Raw genomic sequence first — 20,962 nt, forward strand, 5'->3', positions numbered from 1 at the left:
CTTCTGTGAAATTTCGAAGGTAGGAGACGAAATACTGGCAGAATTGAAGCTGCGAGGGCGGGTTCTGAGTCGTGCTTGGGTAGCGCAGATGGTAGATCACTTACCCGCGAAAGGCAAAGGTCCCAAGTTCTAGTCTCGGTCCGGCACACAGATTTAATCTGCTCTACAGTTTCATATCAGCGCACACTCCGCTGCAGAGTGAAAATCTCATTCTGGAAACATGCCCCAGGCTGTGGCTTAGTCATGCCTCCGCAATATCCTTTCTTCCAGGAGTGCTAGTTCTGCAACGTTCGCAGAAGAGTTTCTGTAAAGTTTGGAAGGTATAACACGAGGTACTGGCAGAATTGAAGCTGTGAGGGCGTGTTCTGAGTCGTGCTTGGATATCTCAGATGGTAGATCACTTGCCCGTGAAAGGCAAAGGTCCCGAGATCGAGTCTCGGTCCGGCACACAGTTTTAATAAAAAAAATGGTTCAAATGGCTCTGAGCACTATGGGACTTAACATCTGTGGTCATCAGTCCCCTAGAACTTAGAACTACTTAAACCTAACTAACCTAAGGACATCACAAACATCCATGCCCGCGGCAGGATTCGAACCTGCGACCATAGCAGTCACGCGGTTCCGGACTGAGCGCCTAGAACCGCTAGACCACCGCGGCCGGCCAGTTTTAATCTACGAGGAAGTTTCATATCAGCGCAAACTCCGCTACAGAGTGAAAATCTCATTCTGTCTACTTTATTGTTCAATAATAGTAAAAAACACGTGTGGATGAAATAACTTGCTAAGGAGGCAATGCAGCAATTATTCACAGTTCCTCTTGGGCCTTGAGAAAAGTGAAAATCTCATTCTGTCTACTTTATTGTTCAATAATAGTAAAAAACACGTGTGGATGAAATAACTTGCTAAGGAGGCAATGCAGCAATTATTCACAGTTCCTCTTGGGCCTTGAAGAGACTATGTCATTCTTTAGACAAACGAGCTCTCATCATATGATCAAGCACCATTTTGAGGAAGAAGATGATACTGCATCATGTCCTAAATAGAAAATGTAATTAACGTGATTGACTAGCTCCTTTTATTGCTCCTTTTCTTACTTTTGATATTGAACCAACCTGTGGCTATGTTTCACTGATGAACAAACACGAAATTTCGAGGAAGGCTAACACATTTACAGATCGAAACTGTGGTGTTAAAGTTCTCTACATAAGTTTGCAAACCGTATATTCATAATCAGCCACTAAATAATATCAGTACCTGTAGTATGCTTATGCACCGACATCACATTTTGCGACAATTTAGCGCAACGAAGCGTACTAAAAATTACGTGTTTTTGGAGAGATCTTTGGTATGGTCTATACGTTAAACTACAAAAAGCAGTATAACTTCGAAAGGCACCAAACACGATATTTTATCTTCACAATCACTTGGATAAACATGGCGGCTGCTAGGTTTGTTTATGTCAAAGTCCGTTATTGATAAGGTTCTACTCTGAGAAAAGTTCGAGCTACGAAAATTCTGTCCTTACACCAAAATAAAATTGTCTGTATTATTTATCAGGTTACGTAAAGATTATTTCTGTAACATAACAAAACACATTTTGCACTAGTGATCTGACTTACATCTCAAAGTCCACATGTTGACGACAAAACCTAAATGATTGTACCCTTTTTAAAGCAATGAATAAATTTTCGGTATTATTTATCAAAAGACGCATGTGCCACTTATAGGTACTATTGAACGAACTTGCAGGTTAAAGTGAGCCTGTTGACAACAGTATTTTAGTCTTTGTGCCGCACTTTCAGCGACAACTAGTCCCACTACAGTTACGAAATATCTAAGTATTTGATTTTCTCCTTCTTAATGATCTCCTTTCCTTTCCCCATGTCTAGCTACACTCGGAAAACTGAAAAATTTTAACAAAATAATGTGCTAAGCAGGCAAGGCATTGATAGCTGACAGTTGTATATTAACACCAGAAGCTGACAATGTGTGTGTGTGTGTGTGTGTGTGTGTGTGTGTGTGTGTGCGCGCGCCAAAATCTAACAGCGGGTGTCATCTATTGGATCTAAAATATTATTATAACACCAGAAGCTGACAGTGCGTGTGCCATAATCTGAACCTGGTTATCAGCTACTGGATCTCAGCTATCCCCCATCTAACAGCAACACGGATCAGAACACTGTTGCAGAAACAACGAAACAGACATGTCAAATTTATAAAGATACAAAATCCCCAAGATTGGTGATCTTTTACAGAAGCTCGAAATTTAGCGCTGACTTCAATGCGAGATGCTTATAACAGTTTCCACAACGAAACTTTCTCTCGAAACCTGGCCGAAAATCCTATGAGATTCTAGTCACATGTTAAATATGTTAGCGGTAAGAGTAATCAGTGCCTTATCTAAGCGATAGCAATGGGGATACTATCTAAGACAGTGCTGCCAAGCAGAGTTACTAAACACAGCCTTCCGAAATGCCTTCACAAAAGAAGACGAAGTAATTATTCTAGAATTCGAATCAAGAACAGCTGACAACATGAGTAACGTAGAAGTAAATATCCTCGGAGTAGTGAAGCAACTTAAATCACTTAATAAAAGCAAGTCTTCTGGTCCAGACGATATACCAATTAGGTTCCTTTCAGACTACGCCGATGCATTAGCTCCATACTTAACAATCATATACAACCGTTCGCCGACGAAAGATCCGTACCCAAAGACTGGAAAGTTGCACAGGCCACACCAGTATTCAAGAGAGATACTAGGAGTAATCCACTTAATTATAGGCCCATAGCATTTACGTCGATATGCAGCAGGGTTCTGGAACATATATTGTGTTCAAACATTATGGATTACCTCGAAGAAAACTATCTATGGACACACAGTCAACATGGGTTTATAAACATCGTTCTTGTGAAACACAACTAGCTCTTTATTCACATGAAGTGTTGAGTGCTACTGACAAGATATTTCAGATCGATTCCGTATTCCTGGATTTCCGGAAGGCTTTTCACACTGTACCACACAAGCGGCTTGTAGTGAAATTGCGTGCTTGTGGAATATCGTCTCAGTTATGTGACTGGATTTGTAACTTCCTGTCAGGGAGATCACAGTTCGTAGTAATTGACGGAAAGTCATGGAGTAAAACAGAAGTGATTTCTGGCGTTCCCCAAGGTAGTGTTATAGGCCCTTTGCTATTCCTTTTCTGTATATACGATTTAGGAGAGAACCTGTGCAGCCGTCTTAGGTTGTCTGCAGAAGCTGCTGCCTTTTATCGACTAATAAAGTCATCAGAACATCAAAACAAATTTCAAAACGATTTAGAAAAGATATCAGAATGGTGCGAAAATTGGCAGTTGACCCTAAATAACGGAAAGTGTGAGGTCATCCACATGAGTGGTAAAATAAATTTGTTAAACTTCCGTCACGCGATAAATCAGTCAAATCTAAACGCCGTAAATTCAACTAAATACCTAGAAATTATAATTACGAACGACTTAAATTGGAAGGAATACATAGAAAATGTTGTGAGGAAGGCTAACCAAAGACTGCATTTTATTGGCAGGACACCTGGAAAATGTAACAGATCTATTGAGGAGACTGCCTCCACTACGCTTGTCCGTCGTCTTTTAGAATACTGCTGCCTGGTGCGGGATCCTTACCATATAGGACTGACGGAATACATCGAAAAAGGTCAAAAGGGGGCAGCACGTTTTGTATTATCGCTAAATATGGGAGCGAGTGTCACTGAAATGATACAGGATTTGGGCTGGGCATCATCAAAACAAAGGTGTTTTTCGTTGCGACGGAATCTACACACCAACTTTCTCCTCCGAATGCGAAAATATTTTGTTGACACCGACCTACATAGGGAGAAACTTACTATACGAGATTGGAATAATAGAGAAATGTGAAGGCTACTTAACGTGATTTGCAGAGTGTCGATGTAGATGTAGAACCTGATATACGTGCAGCGCAAAGAGAGGAAAGAGTGGGAGGGGTAAGAGGGGTACTGCACGTGTGTGATGTCAGGGGGAGTGGGCACAGATGTGTATGTATGCTTACTCAGCAAGCTCTGAAATGAGCCAAGAGTGATTTTAAATTTGGGAGGCATAACTGGAAGTAATGTCATGACATGATAACATGAGGGGTAGCTGCACAAAGATGTGAACATCTGGTTAGTCAGCAAGTTCTCAGACATGTTGTGACTTGTTGACGAGTTCAAACTTGCACATGTCTTACTTTTCGTGTTACGGAGATGTGCGCTGAACATGTCATGTTCTTGTCAGACGAGGCAGCTGAGATCTAGTTCCTGCAGAGCAAGTATGGATAGTATCGCACAGGTGACTGATTTGGACAAGACTTGTTTTTAAACACTGGTCCAAGTGACGGCATTTGAGGCAGCACCGCAGTGTGAACTACGGAGGATCAAGGCCATTCACCTGATTCTAAATCAAAACAATTGGGCGTTTCGGAGTGGCAACAAATTATCTGTCTCTACTCAGTTTTTTGTTGCACGAATGTGACTTTTGTGTGTTGTGTTTTACTTGCAAATAATATTACACTTTATTGGATCTTTGGATACAACTGATTATATTATGTATATTGCAGCCTGTGACAATTTCTAGCCTGAGTTATAACAATAGTAATGTTAAATTACCATAGCCATACGTTACGTCTCGGACGAAACACAATTTAAGGTTGTATCAGACAAAACAGATCGCAGAAACGTTTAAATTTTTGCAGTTTTCTTTTTTGAACAGGCATAGACTGAGAAATCAAAACATAATCACGATCAAAATAATAGAAAGGAAGCCGTAGAATAAGTCAGATTCCTTGACATTACAGTCAGGGGCTCGACTGAGAAATATTCAGTACCAAGAAGTACATTAAATAACAAACTTAAAGCTTTACAGGGAAACAAAGAGGTGACGGTGACTCTTGTTTCATGAAACAATAAGTTTTTCTGAGAAAATTCAGTCATGAACAGGAAACAGTATTGTACGATCATGTTAAAAATTTTGTTAGTCAGCTTACGCCTTTGAGTGAAGGTCAGGTCTTAAATGTGCAAATACGCAGAGCAGTTGAAGATTGGAAAGGGAAAACGTTCTAGATGCCAAATCTAACATTAGGCAGGGGAAAGAGAAACCAGTTTATGTCTGATCGTATTTAACTGATCTGTATCCAAAAATTGAGGAGGCTTTCTAGTACGACAGAACTGCTACTTATTGCATCACCACACAAAATAATGAGAAATCTTAGAATATAAACACTTCATTAATAAAGTTGTAATGGCCATACCCGGGAACTAAAGGGTTCTAAGCGCCAATAGTAGAACTTGACAAGCTGATTCTTGCAAAGAAGACAACACGAAGCAGCCACTGTTAATTTATTTTCACGAACACCGTTGATATCGGTTTCGAACAGCCAGATTGATCTTCAGGCGATTATTCATGTTTATATTACATTTACTGTTTACATTAGTTATTGGGGCTTGCATTAACTGATATAAACAAGAACGAATGTAATATAAACGTGACCAGACTTGTAACCTACCGGTATGAAACATGTAACGACGCTGATTGTGCAAATAAATAGAATTAGTATTAACTGACTGGTTACTTTTTTCTTCTTTGCAAGAATAAAGTAGTATTTTGTGCACAGAGACGATCTCAAAATGTCAGTTTTCGACAGAATATAAGGAAGAAAGTTTTTGTTCAAGTGGTGCAAAGCACTATGGGACTTAACAGCTATGGTCATCAGTCCCCTAGAACTACTTAAATCTAACTAACCTAAGGACATCACACAACACCCAGGCATCACGAGGCAGAGAAAATCCCTGACCCCGCCGGGAATCGAATCCGGGAACCCGGGCGCGGGAAGCGAGAACGCTACCGCACGACCACGAGCTGCGGCCAAAGTTTTTGTTCCAAGTACCGTTAATACTGAGGCAGTGCATTTTATTTGTGACAATACAAGTACAGAAATACAACATTAGGCTTTTCATTATTAGAGCTGTAATCAACAAAAATCACTTCTCAGATCTTCCCGATTTTCGAGCTCCAGAGGAAAGGGCAGCTTGGCACCAAGACTATGCACCGACTAATAGCGCACATTTCAAAGAATTTCTTCGTGGTTTGGCACATGGATCAAGTCTAGGTATATATAACAGGGTGTTGGGAACACAACAGCACGAAAATGCGTTTTGTGAAAAAGGGAACTCTGAAGGTTTTCCATTTTCACTCTTCGATAGAAAATAAATCATAGGTCCAATAACTCAAAAATGAAAGCATGTAACGAGCTTTACTATGATTTTATGGAACGATATGAAGACTTAGGGCTGAGAATAGCTGAACCGACGATATTGCAACGAGCAGCAGGTTTCAGCAAAAAAGAAATTCTAAGAGTTTTTGGCGGTCTAGGTGAACTGATGGACGGGTTCAAGTTTATAACCATGTACAGTCCTATTAAATCCTTTTTTTGCAATAAAAATGTGATTTGTTACGTATTATGATTTCATGTCCGGTATAACCCCCCAAAAATTTAAACGACCAAATGCAAAGGGTGGAAAATAAATAAAAATATCAACAAATGAAAGTCCTTACATAATAAATTTTCATAATTCTAGTGAGTTACATATCTTGTACTGTTTAGTGTAAAGAATGTTCCAATACAATCTTCAGGAAATATTACAGGGTGATCAAAAAGTCAGTATAAATTTGAAAACTGAATAAATAACGGAATAATGTAGTTAGAGAGGTACAAATTGACACACATGCTTGGAATGACGTGGGGTTTTATTAGAACCAAAAAAATACAAAAGTTCAAAAAATGTCCGACAGGGCTTCATTTGATCAGAATACCAATAATTAGCATAACACAGTAAGACAAAGCAATGATGATGTTCTTTACAGGAAATGCTAAATATGTCCACCATCATTCCTCAACAATAGCTGTAGTCGAGAAATAATGTTGTGAACAGCACTGTAAGGCATGTCCGGAGTTATGGTGAGGCATTGGCGTCGGATGTCGTCTTTCAGCATCCCTAGAGATGTCGGTCGATCACGATACACCTGTGACTTCAGGTAATCCCAAAGCCAATAATCGCACGGACTGAGGTCTGGGGACTTGGGAGGCCAAGCATGACGAATGTGGAGGCTGAGCACACGATCTTCACCAAAGACATGCGCAAGAGATCTTCCGCGCGTCTAGCAATATGGGGTGATTCTAATAAAACCCCATGTCATTCGAAACATGTGTGTCAATTTTTACCTCTCTATCTACATTATTCCGTGGTTTATTAAGTTTTCAGATTTATACTGACTTTTTGATCACCCGGTATAATTTTTGAAAAGCTTACGTGTCCGGTACTACTCACCCTCTCCTATACGTAAATGTAATGGTAAACTTGTTTCCTCGAGCAATTAAACAGAGAACCGACTCGTGGAGATAACATCTTGGACCTACTGGTAACAAACAGACCCGAACTTTTCGACTCTGTAAGTGCAGAACAGGGAATCAGTGATCATAAGGCCGTTGCAGCATCCCTGAATTTGGAAGTTAATAGGAATATAAAAAAAGGGCGGAAGGTTTATCTGTTTAGCAAGAGTAATAGAAGGCAGATTTCAGACTACCTAACAGATCAAAACGAAAATTTCTGTTCCGACACTGACAATGTTGAGTGTTTATGGAAAAAGTTCAAGGCAATCGTAAAATGCGTTTTAGACAGGTACGTGCCGAGTAAAACTGTGAGGGACGGGAAAAACCCACCGTGGTACAACAACAAAGTTAGGAAACTACTGCGAAAGCAAAGAGAGCTTCACTGCAAGTTTAAACGCAGCCAAAACCTCTCAGACAAACAGAAGCTAAACGATGTCAAAGTTAGCGTAAGGAGGGCTATGCGTGAAGCGTTCGGTGAATTCGAAAGTAAAATTCTATGTACCGACTTGACAGAAAATCCTAGGAAGTTCTGGTCTTACGTTAAATCAGTAAGTGGCTCGAAACAGCATATCCAGACACTCCGGGATGATGATGGCATTGAAACAGAGGATGACAAGCGTAAAGCTGAAATACTAAACACCTTTTTCCAAAGCTGTTTCACAGAGGAAGACCGCACTGCAGTTCCTTCTCTAAATCCTCGCACAAACGAAAAAATGGCTGACATCGAAATAAATGTCCAAGGAATAGAAAAGCAACTGGAATCACTCAACAGAGGAAAGTCCACTGGACCTGACGGGATACCAATTCGATTCTACACAGAGTACGCGAAAGAACTTTCCCCCCTTCTAACAGCCGTGTACCGCAAGTCTCTAGAGGAACGGAAGGTTCCAAATGATTGGAAAAGAGCACAGGTAGTCCCAGTCTTCAAGAAGGGTCGTCGAGCAGATGCGCAAAACTATAGACCTATATCTCTGACGTCGATCTGTTGTAGAATTTTAGAACATGTTTTTTGCTCGAATATCATGTCGTTTTTGGAAACTCAGAATCTACTATGTAGGAATCAACATGGATTCCGGAAACAGCGATCGTGTGAGACCCAACTCGCTTTATTTGTTCATGAGACCCAGAAAATATTAGATACAGGCTCCCAGGTAGATGCTATTTTTCTTGACTTCCGGAAGGCGTTCGATACAGTTCCGCACTGTCGCCTGATAAACAAAGTAAGAGCCTACGGAATATCAGACCAGCTGTGTGGCTGGATTGAAGAGTTTTTAGCAAACAGAACGCAGCATGTTGTTATCAACGGAGAGACGTCTACAGACGTTAAAGTAACCTCTGGTGTGCCACAGGGGAGTGTTATGGGACCATTGCTTTTCACAATATATATAAATGACCTAGTAGATAGTGTCGGAAGTTCCATGCGGCTTTTCGCGGATGATGCTGTAGTATACAGAGAAGTTACAGCATTAGAAAATTGTAGCGAAATGCAGGAAGATCTGCAGCGGATAGGCACTTGGTGCAGGGAGTGGCAACTGACCCTTAACATAGACAAATGTAATGTATTGCGAATACATAGAAAGAAGGATCCTTTATTGTATGATTATATGATAGCGGAACAAACACTGGTAGCAGTTACTTCTGTAAAATATCTGGGAGTATGCGTGCGGAACGATTTGAAGTGGAATGATCATATAAAATTAATTGTTGGTAAGGCGGGTACCAGGTTGAGATTCATTGGGAGAGTCCTTAGAAAATGTAGTCCATCAACAAAGGAGGTGGCTTACAAAACACTCGTTCGACCTATACTTGAGTATTGCTCATCAGTGTGGGATCCGTACCAGATCGGGTTGACGGAGGAGATAGAGAAGATTCAAAGAAGAGCGGCGCGTTTCGTCACAGGGTTATTTGGTAACCGTGATAGCGTTACGCAGATGTTTAACAAACTCAAGTGGCGGACTCTGCAAGAGAGGCGCTCTGCTTCGCGGTGTAGCTTGCTCGCCAGGTTTCGAGAGGGTGCGTTTCTGGATGAGGTATCGAATATATTGCTTCCCCCTACTTATACCTCCCGAGGAGATCACGAATGTAAAATTAGAGAGATTAGAGCGCGCACAGAGGCTTTCAGACAGTCGTTCTTCCCGCGAACCATACGCGACTGGAACAGGAAAGGGAGGTAATGACAGTGGCACGTAAAGTGCCCTCCGCCACACACCGTTGGGTGGCTTGCGGAGTATAAATGTAGATGTAGATGTAGATGAACATCGGCGTATACGTAGAGCGGCTGATGTGAGCACACTGCTGTAGCATGGGGTGTGTAGTTCCAGGAGCTGTGTGGACGGAGCGCCTTGTACGAGCCAGGAGCACACTATGCAGAGCTGGCCAAGAACCCTGCAGACTGTGAGGAGGAGCTACTGGAGGACCCGTTCATGTTCCAGCTTTTCTACTCGCCGCACAGCATGATCGAGGTCGAGCGCAAGTCAACGGGCTCCATCGAAAGTGAAGATATGTACCAAGGTGAGCAGGTCTTCAGGATTTTCATCATTGTCTTCATTAGATAACTATCATTCACATGAGTTCACATACCTTTATGCTTTCGGAGTTTGCGTGTGTGTGTGTCTGTGTGTGGTTTGTTAGTTCGCTCTGAAGAAGAACACTGACTGCAACCGTTGAACGTTCGTAATTTTGTTTATGTGACACTAGAGCACTCAGTGCTTCTAGTATACGGTGAGTGATTACCTTTATGCCTTTCATTATTTGTAATTTTAAAATATGTAAATATAATCCAGTTCACACATGCCATAGCAGAAATAAGTCTTTCGTTGTGTATCTCCTCAAGAGAATCATTGGCAAATGAGGTTCAAAGGATGGTAGGTAAGTGAAAGGTAATATAGATATCTCATTATAAAGAAGCTTGCGAGTTTCTCAGAGAACGCTATTTTTTCTGTAGATTCTTCTCTCTTCGAGCCAGACACTAAGCAGTCGAAAGCTGCTCTGACACACAATTTTCGCTCTCTGAGGACACCTGGCCGTTGCCGAGAATGTGATTCGTACGTCTACTTCATGGGTGTGGAATGCATAGAGGTCAGTAATGTTGTTTCTTCGTGTCCACATAACATGACACGATAATATAGTTTATACCAGATTAGATACTGTTATCGTTAAGAACCACAGAGGCCAATTTATTACACATACATACAATATCAGGTCTCGTGCCATTTTACTTGTGCGTCTTCCTATATCATATGTGATATTCAAGTACCAGGATTCCTGCCAAGATACAGTGGATTCGAACGGGAGATCTTATAAAAAAGCTTAATCAATGCGTTCAGGTTGGTGTCGGTCAACATACACCTAAAATATAAGATATACAGGGTGTTACAAAAAGGTACGGCCAAACTTTCAGGAAACATTCCCCACACACAAATAAAGAAAATATGTTATGTGGACATGTGTCCGGAAACGCTTAATTTCCATGTTAGAGCTCATTTTAGTTTCGTCCACCTACGCTCAATGGAGCACTTTATCGATTTCCTACGGGATACTCTACCTGTGCTGCTAGAACATGTGCCTTTACAAGTACGACAGAACATGTGGTTCATGCACGATGGAGCTCCTGCACATTTCAGTCGAAGTGTTCGTACGCTTCTCAACAACAGATTCGGTGACCGATGGATTGGTAGAGGCGGACCAATTCCATGGCCTCCACGCTCTCCTGACCTCAACCCTCTTGACTTTCATTTATGGGGGGCATTTGAAAGCTCTTGTCTACACAACCCCGGTACCAAATGTAGAGACTCTTCGTGCTCGTATTGTGGACGGCTGTGATACAATACGCTATTCTAGAGGGCTGCATCAGCGCATCAGGGATTCCATGCGACGGAGGGTGTATGCATGTATCCTCGCTAACGGAGAGTATTTTGAACATTTACTGTAACAAAGTGTTTGAAGTCACGCTGGTACGTTCTGTTGCTGTGTGTTTCCATTCCATGATTAATGTGATTGGAAGAGAAGTAATAAAATGAGCTCTAACATGGAAAGTAAGCGTTTCCGGACACATGTCCACATAACATATTTTCTTTCTTTGTGTGTGAGGAATGTTTCCTGAAAGTTTGGCCGTACCTTTTTGTAACACCTTGTATATTGTTTTATTTCTTGCGTAGCAAAGATTTTCAAACGGATGATAATCTTGTGCAATTCATTTAGATCACACTACCACTCAACACTGAAGTAACATGTAATACTTTGAATACCTACAACAACCAAAAGCTTACTTAGTAGCTGCCGTATAAATGGAACAAGTATTGTTTTTGCATGGTTGCATAGTTTACTATTTGCTTGTTTTATTATCTGGCATTTCCATCAGTGGACAAATGACATTAATTCTAAGGGTGCACATTTAATAAAATTAAAACGTCTCCAGTAAATAAGTTACTTGTTTCTATTTTCTACTATGTCCCATGCGCTTGGGTGTTACAGTCCATTTTCAAGAGTTACAGTTTACACATTGAGCTTAAAGTTGCTTTTTCTTCCCACGTAGTATTAAAAACGAGCCGGTTGTAAATTTTGCGAAAATGATAACACAGATGGAACTGAACGTAAAAATAACTGTGGATTTTTTTGCATTGTACGTTATCCATGTGTCATCTGCATCTGTGAAAAAAATCTGCATTCACACTCCCGCTTGACAAATGTTCCAATTTTATCAACAACTACGACACTAATTGACTGCTCACTTGTCTCACACTTGTTGCTTGATAGGTCAACATTCCAGCCCTGTAAAATTCGTAAATGGTTCGTGGGAATAACGTCTATCGTTTATCCTCTGTGTAAGCTCAAATTTCAAAACTGTGTGATCTTACCGTCGTGGTCATTTTGTATGATATATACATGGGAAGGAGTAATACAAGGTCTGTTCAAAAAGTTCCGGAACATTCGTAATTTCGCGCCAACGGTGTGTTGGAGCGAAATGAGGTTGGCATCCCTACATACGCCTGTGTTTAGTGTATAACTACCGGAAGTTTCATTGTTATGTTTGTTAGTTATAGTTCAGTGCTGTATTGAGGAGAACGTTGTATCGCACAGTTAGCGAACTTCGAGACGGCAGAGTTAGAGAAGCAAAGCGTCTGCATTAAATTTTGCGTGAAACTCAAGAAAATCTTTACAGAGACACATTAAATGTTGCAGGAAGCCTACGGTAATGAGTACTTAACTCGTACTCGGTGTTACGATTGGTTCACAAGGTTTAAAAATGGCCGTGTGGAAGTTGAAGATGCCTCTCGTTCAAGACGCCCTACGCTTATGTCAGGAACATCAAGGAAATTGTGCGTGCCAATCGGAGACTGACCGTCCGAGAGGTTGCAGAAGAATGTAACATTTCAGTTCGATCATGTCATAAAATCCTGACACAGCAGCTAGAAACGCATCGTGTTGCCGGCAAATTCGTCCCACATCTCATGAGTCTAGACGAAAAAAACCTTCGCCTCGCAATCTGTAAAGAGCTTTTACATCGCGCAAAGGAGAAGCAGATGTTTCTTAAGAAAATCATAACTGGTGATGAGACCTGGGTCTACCGTTATGATGTTGGTACCAAGGTTCGATCTTCACAATGGGTCAAGAAAGGTTTTCTAAGTCCAAAAAAAAAACTCGTTAGTTCATGTCAAACGTCAATGTCATACTGATAGTTTTCTTTGGCTTTGAAGGATAAGTTCATCATTAATTCGTGCCACAGGGACAAACAGCTACTCGATGGTACTATCGAGACGTGTTGCGACGCCTGTGAGAAAATATGCGAGAGAAACGGCCTGAAATGTGGCGAGACAATTCACGGCTCTTGCATCACGATAAGGCACCTGCACATTCATACCTGTTGGTGCGTGATCATTGCACAAAAACCGAAATCACTGTGCTGAGTCGTCATCCGTACTCTCCAGGTCTGTTCCCTGCGGACTTTTCTTTATTTCCAAAGCTGAAAACCCCGTTGGAAGGACGAAGCTCTGCAACAATAGAAGAGTTTAAAAAAAATTCGCAGACGGCGTTTCGGGCGATCCAAGAAGAGGCGTGTGAAGACTGCTTCCGGAAGTGGATACAGCGCTGGGAGCGGTGTATCAATTGTGAAGTAGAATATTTCGAATCATGTACAGTTAGTAAAAGGTAAGCATAGAAAAATGTGGACAAAGTTGGACGAGCAGCTCCTTGCCACTCTCACACTGATAAAGGAGCATATTATGACTAATGTGACGCTACAAGTCGGCAGCTGATCTGTCTTGTAACTTGAATTTTTCAGTCATAGGTTCAAAAAATGTTCAAATGTGTGTGAATACCTAAGGGACCAAACTGCTAAGGTCCTTGGTCCACAGACAAACACACTACTTAAACTAGCTTATGCTAAGAACAACACATACACACCCGTGCCGGAAGGAGGACTCGAATCTTCGGCGGGAGGGGCCACGCTATTCATGGCGCCTCAAACCGCACGGCCACTCCGCGTGGCTAGTCATCCACTACTGCCCATTAAAATTGCTACATCACGAAGACGACGTGCTACAGACGCGAAATTTAACCGACAGGAAGAAGATGCTGTGATATGAAAATGATCAGCTTTTCAGAGCATTTACACAAGGTTGGCGCCGGTGGCGACACCTACAACGTGCTGACTTGAGGAAAGTTTCCAACCGATTTCTCATACACAAACAGCAGTTGACCGGCGATGCCTGGGGAAACGTTGTTGTGATGCCTCGTGTAAGGAGGAGAAATGCGTACCATCACGTTTCCGACTTTGATAAAGGTCGGATTGTAGCCTACCGCGATTGCGGATTATCGTATCGCGACATTGCTGCTCGCATTGGTCGAGATCCAATGACTGTTAGCAGAATATGGAATCGGTGGGTTCAGGAGGGTAATACGGAACGCCGTGCTGGTTCCCAATGGCCTTGTATCACTAGCAGTCGAGATGACAGGCATCTTCTCCGCATGGCTGTAACGGATCGTGCAGCCACGTCTCGATCCCTGAGTCAACAGATGGGGACGTTTGCAAGGCAACAACCATCTGCACGAACAGTTCGACGACGTTTGCAGCAGCATGGACTATCAGCTAGGAGACCATGGCTGCGGTTACCCTTGATGCTGCATCACAGACAAGAGCGCCTGCGATGGTGTACTCAACGACCAACCTGTGTGCACGAATGACAAAACGTCATGTTTTCGGATGAATCCAGGTTCTGTTTACAGCATCATGATGGTCGCATCCGTGTTTGGCGACATCGCGGTGAACACACATTGGAAGCGGGTATTCGTCATCGCCATACTGGCGTATCACCCGGCGTGATGGTATGGGGTGCCATTGATTACACGTCTCGTTTACCTCTTGTTCGCATTGACGGCACTTTGAACAGTGGATGTTACATTTCAGATCTGTTACGACCCGTGGCTCTACCCTTCATTCGATTCCTGCGAAACCCTACATTTCAGCAGGATGTTGCACGACCGCATGTTGCAGGTCCTGTACGGCCTTTCTGGATACAGAAAATGTTCGACTGCTGCGCTGGCTTGCACATTCTCCAGCTCTCTCACCAACTGAAAACGTCTGGTCAATGGTGGCCGAGCAACTGGCTCGTCACAATACGCCAGTCACTACTCTTGATGAACTGTGCTATCGTGTTGAAACTGCACGTGGAGCTGTACCTGTACATCCCATCCAAGCTCTGTTTTACTCAATGCCCAGGCGTATCAAGGCCGTTATTACGGCCAGAGGTAGTTGTTCTGGGTACTGATTTCTCAGGATCTATGCACCCAAACTGCGTGAAAATGTAATCACATATCATTTGTAGTATAATATATTTGTCCAATGAATACTCGTTTATCATCTGCATTTCTTCTAGGTGTAGCAATTTTAATGGTCAGTAATGTAGGTTCCATACCTCATTTTGTCAGTAATGTTCTTCTCCATCTTCATTGAAAGTTAGCCTCATCTCAATAGAAAAACAATGTACATTTCAAAATACAGGTTGTAAAGATTAATTGCGTTCTTAATTAGGTAAACTTAATTTCGCATTTGATGAGATCGCTCTAATCACAGGCGAAATGCTGCAGGTAGTATTTTTTACGTCTACAGAATGAACACAATGGGCATCCACAAATTGTAGGATGTCGTTTAGTGATATTTTCTGAATATATTTTAGAAAGGGACCATAGTCTCCGTTACAGACTTAGAGATATATTTTGTTAATAATAGTTCGTCTGTCACAAAATTTTGATATCTAACGTAATTACTGACCAATGCGTTTCAGAAGTACAACTGCATTTTCAAGGACAAAGACAATGGCGTTACATGTGCTTCAGCTTTTTACTCTACGTTTACAGAACGACACCGTTGTTAGTTCCAGCGAGTAAACTGTCTCAAGTGAAATTAATAAGGAGAGTCCTAGGGGAATAAAGTACTGTAATAGGTTACTTGTGTTTGACCACATAATATTCGTCCCCTGCATTGGCGAAAAACAAGTAATTTGTACCACATTAAAGTAGGTTCCTTAGTAGGAGAGCTATAAAACTTTTTGAAGCGATGATGCAGCCAGAACAGTACGTCTGAGATGTCCTTTCAGAGAGTGCAGAGAATAACGAGTTTCTCCATACGGGGGCCCTCTCAGATGGCCGACGCCGGCATACAAATGCTAGAACGCCCAATATATGGGACAGTCATGGAGCCAGTGACAGACTATCATGCAGTCAGTGCCATTCACTCAGTAGTGCATATAAAAGATGTGGCGTCTTGCTACGTAGAAGTTTTCTGCGATAGTGGCGTGTTAGGCCGTTTACATGTAATTGTGTATGAGTGTGGGCCACGGAGCCCATTGTCACATTTGGGATATAAGTTAGTAACGCGACAATAGCATACACAATCGTGAACGTTTCGGAGATGTGTCTCAGTCTCGTTTCTTTTGCGAGTCTAATAACTGTGTTGCATCCTTAATCCCGTGGGCATGGATATATTATTCCACGGCAGTAAAGACATTTCCGCGTGGAAACGTCTATGTACCAGTGGACAGAGTCATTTCGCTTTGCCATAATATAGGCCAGCATTTATAATTTCAAAGATATAGCCAGTCTTCATTAATCTTTTAATACAGATACAGGTCGATGCTACGTTCGAAATTTCGCAAGATGAGGCTGCCCAGTTAGCTACAGGATAATAGTTTTGGCCGACTATTTTTTTCAGTCAACAGGATAAATTAAGTTATTCGCACACTCTGAGTGAGAAGAATATACGACAGCATAAATGGTAGAACGGAGACTGTGTAATGACATTTCAGTGTCAAGATAAACAAGCTCAAAACTTGATTGCCTCATTTCTGGTGTACAAGCTCCCTTTGCCCAGAGCTAGTTGAACTGCCACAAACAAATTTTGTAGCAACCTCTTTCTATCATAACAGTATGTGCCGAAATGTAAGGAAATAAAATAGCGTAGTACGTTATTGATACTCGTAAAAAATTCTCAGGACTACAACCAAGTTCTCTGATATTGCTGTGTGCCAATGACATCTCGTCAGTACTGTCCTCCTGCAAATACCATTTCTATGCCGACGGCACCCAGCTTTACCTCAGCGCCATACTTGAAGATTTCGGTACTGTGGTCTTCCAGATGAATGATATGATCGTCCAAATGAATGATGAATGATAGTATTTAGCGGTAAGGTGGACCCAAATCTTGAGACTAAAACTAAATGAGGAAAAGTCCCACTTAATGTTAGCATCCCATCAAAAATATTAAGTTCTGCACTCCGTGAGAGTTACCACCTACTCTTCTCAATGGTATTCCAATACCATATCATAAAAAAGGTGAAGAACTTGGATGTAACTTTGGATGAGCATCCCAACCGGTCAGGAAATACTGTCGCTACATGCAGGAAGACTTCCACTTTACTCTATGCCTTCAATATGCTTCGTAACAAATCTCAGTTGGATGCGAAACGTAAATTTGTGCAGTCACTCGTTCCACCAAACCTCAACTATTTAGATATAATCCAACACGCCGTAAGTAGTGAGAAGTGTGGAGACGGTTAGAATTAATCATGAATGCTTGTGTGTGTACATTAGCAAAATCCGTTTATATGATCATTTCAGTGCTTCATACATTCAGTTAGGTAGGTTACGACCAGACAGTTTACGGGGCAATATTATATTATGTGTAGTTCTTTGCTCGGCAGCGCGCATGTACACCAGTACCTTGCTTCAGAGATGTAATACGAAGTACGTGTCATCTCATCATAACCGCAACACAAGCTCTCACTTATTTAGTATCATAGATGTCTCCAGCCATAAAACAAAGCATTCGCAAACTCAACGTCTCTTGAATAAGCTACCCTATACGTTGTGCACAGTTCACTGGCCTACTGCTCTTAAGACGATGAAGCACTTCTTTCTGTCAACCGCATAACGTTTGTCCAAAATTAGCGTATATTGCCAGATATCCCTCTTTCAAACATTTATGGATATGTACCTGTATTCATTTATGTCAGTCAAGCCTCTTTCATTTCCCTTCTTTTTAGTAGTTGGGTTTTATCGCGTTCCTATTTATATCCCCTTCTCTTACGTCCACTGCTACCTGTACTCACAGTTTAATCCTGCCTGCCTGTAATTCGTCTTTGTGAATTTCTCACGAAAGAATGTAAACTGCGTTTTTCTCTGAACTATAGTAATTTACAAATGTTGTAGTCCATATTAGATGTAACTTATAACGTGCTTTGAAGAAAATGTAAGATAAGTAGAATGCCCGATCAGATGTAAGAGAGGACCTGATGGCCTTAACCTTGCATTTTAAATAACTCAATAGATAAAAAGAAGTAACGCGTATATATGTGGCTTCTGTGTTCCAGTGTGGAATGGTGTGTCACAAGAAGTGCGTTGTCGGGCTTTCTATCACGTGTGGTCATCGCCGTCTGCCTCGCAAAGTACCAGTGTTCGGAACAGACTTGAACAATTACTTGTCAGAAACGGCACACCTCATTCCGTTTATTATCTGTAAGTGTATCGATGAAATAGACGCCCGTGGTCGACAGTCAAAGGTAAGTCTAATGCATACAATTGACGCGCTCTCTCACAGCCACCTAACGTACAACATCGATCGAGAAGTTCATTTCTCTGTGTGCCACAGGGCATCTACAGGGTGTCTGGAGTGAAGACAAAATTGGATAAGCTGTGCAACGCTTTTGAAATAGGTGGGGACCTTGTTGACCTCTCGGATATTCATCCAAATGTGATCGCAGATGTGCTGAAGATTTACCTACGGCAGCTCCCCGAGCCGCTGCTGTCCTTCAAGCTCTATCCAGATTTTGTGAGGTGAGCTTCTCTTGTTATTAACAGTGATCTGTGCAACTATAATTTAGGTACATCATCAGCTTAATATATTACTGACTTTTTGCCATGCTGAGCCACTAAAGTACTTAATACTAGTCTGCGCTCAGTTTCCTCTGATCTTTCTACATCTTAATAACAAATTCTTTATGTTGGTGCTACTGTTTTGATAGTGTTAAAAGTACGAGGAGCATTCAGGCAGTAGTGCAATACATTTTCTTCTGAAAGCTCGTCGGTTTTATTCAGGATTCCTATACACCTTATTACTTTCACTCTTTTGGCTAAAAACCCTATTCTTCGACGTAACCTCCATTAAATATGAAGGCCTCCTTATTGGGAGGGCCTGCGTGCCGACATGGTACCATCCTGCTGGTCGACGTTGGAGCCAACGTCTTACTTCTTCAGTAACCTTCCCATCATCCACGTGCTGCTTCCTGTGAAGTGCATCTTTCACTGGGCCAAACAGATGGAAGTCGGTAGGTGCGAGATCCTGGCTTTATGGTAGATGACGAAGAACTATTCATTAAGTTCTGTGAGTTCCTCTCGGGTGCACAAACTTGTTTCAGGCTTACCAACAGAGGTGTCCAGTTGTGAAGAGGGGTGTTTCATTGTGATGCGTCGATAACCTCTAATAAGAGTATTTAAGAATATACAGCCTACAGTTGCAGGTTAACTTTATCGTTTACCTAGGTTTCAACGTTAGTAATAACGTCTTCTTCAGAACCTGCAAAAAGTTAATATTATAATGTGCTAGTAAATTATATTAGATATGGTCATCCTACAGGATGCAACGCGTAGTACTTACATAAAATATTATTTAAATTTTTGCCTAAAACAAGCCATGTCCTAAGTCAACTTTATAAAACTTGATGCATAACCATAAGGTTTTGCCACTTCTATTAAACAAGCTATAGAAATTCGCTTTAAGCCCGTTGTATGGGCCTCGTCGTGTGACTAGAGACCGCGGACCGCGAGGGCTTCGCGGTCTGCCTCACAGAGGGTGGCGCGCATACGCGAGACGTATAGAATCAAACTCTTATTACGCACGTGTCAGATAACATTTTTACTATGAATTAATTTTATACTTTACTGTTGTAAGTTAATTACAGTATCCAGCATGACTACGTTTTACATTCTACTACAGAGCCTTGTAAACTGACCAACAAATCTCGTATGAACATCTGTAGGAAAGGTTCTATTATTACAGAAACTGTAATGGTTAAATGCATTATGAATTATTGTAAACCTAATATAGGCTGGAAGCCCTCGAAGTATGCCCTATTTTTTAGATACATTTGATCGTTCAGTAAATTGCCTCTATCTGTAATTAGGTGTGCATAAATTTGTAGTTCCTCAAGCGTGTCGAGTCTATAGCCCTTAACTTCGTGATGTAGTAGCTCTATGTCACGTAAAGGTTTTGGTGTATGAGCCATTTGCACCAGATGTTCCGCAAAGGCTGACCCCCGTGTTCCTACGACCTTTATTGGAAGATGTTCTTTAAACCTTACTGCTATAGCTCTGCCTGTTTGACCTATGTAATAGGCCGGCCGATGTGGCCGTGCGGTCTAGGCGCTTCAGTCTGGAACCGCCTGACCGCTCCGGTCGCAGGCTCGAATCCTGCCTCGGGCATGGATGTGTGTGATGTCCTTAGGTTAGTTAGGTTTAAGTAGTTCTAAGTTCTAGGGGACTGATGACCACAGATGTTAAGTCCCATAGTGCTCAGAGCCATTTGAACCATTTTGATCCTATGTAATAACATGGACAATCGTCACACATAATCTCATATACGCCTGATTTCGCTGACTTATCACAGTCTTTCTCAAGGGTATGAACCAAATTAGGACATGGCTTGTTTTAGGCAAACATTTAAATTATATTTTATGTAAGTACTACACGTTGCATCCTGTAGGATGACCATATCTAATACAATTTACTAGCACATTATAATATTAACTTTTTTGCAGGTTCTGAAGAAGACGTTACTACTAACGTTGAAACCTAGGTAAACGATAAAGTTAACCTGCAACTGTACGCTGTATATTCTTATATAAACAATATCAGTTGTTGTCGCTGCATAAAAATGTTAAAAATTATCGAATAAGAGTGGCCTCATGTTCCTACATTGTAGGAGTTACAGCTATGTGTGGCCGGCCGGCACGCGGGCGTGGGGCAGGTTTGCGCGAC

General features: G+C 41.7%; 1 protein-coding gene across 1 annotated transcript in view; it reads left to right on the top strand.

Annotated features, from left to right (window-relative positions):
- LOC126184045 (rho GTPase-activating protein 45-like) overlaps positions 1–20,962 on the top strand; it is a 636,308-nt gene that overhangs the window by 581,110 nt on the left and 34,236 nt on the right. Inside the window, exons 11-14 of the mRNA XM_049926404.1 lie at positions 9,751–9,946; positions 10,380–10,513; positions 18,301–18,489; positions 18,579–18,763. Coding sequence (XP_049782361.1) covers positions 9,751–9,946; positions 10,380–10,513; positions 18,301–18,489; positions 18,579–18,763 — 704 coding nt within the window. The remainder of the gene's footprint in view (positions 1–9,750; positions 9,947–10,379; positions 10,514–18,300; positions 18,490–18,578; positions 18,764–20,962) is intronic.

The sequence above is a fragment of the Schistocerca cancellata genome, chromosome 4 (genome assembly GCF_023864275.1).
Source record: "Schistocerca cancellata isolate TAMUIC-IGC-003103 chromosome 4, iqSchCanc2.1, whole genome shotgun sequence".
NCBI lineage: Eukaryota > Metazoa > Arthropoda > Insecta > Orthoptera > Acrididae > Schistocerca > Schistocerca cancellata.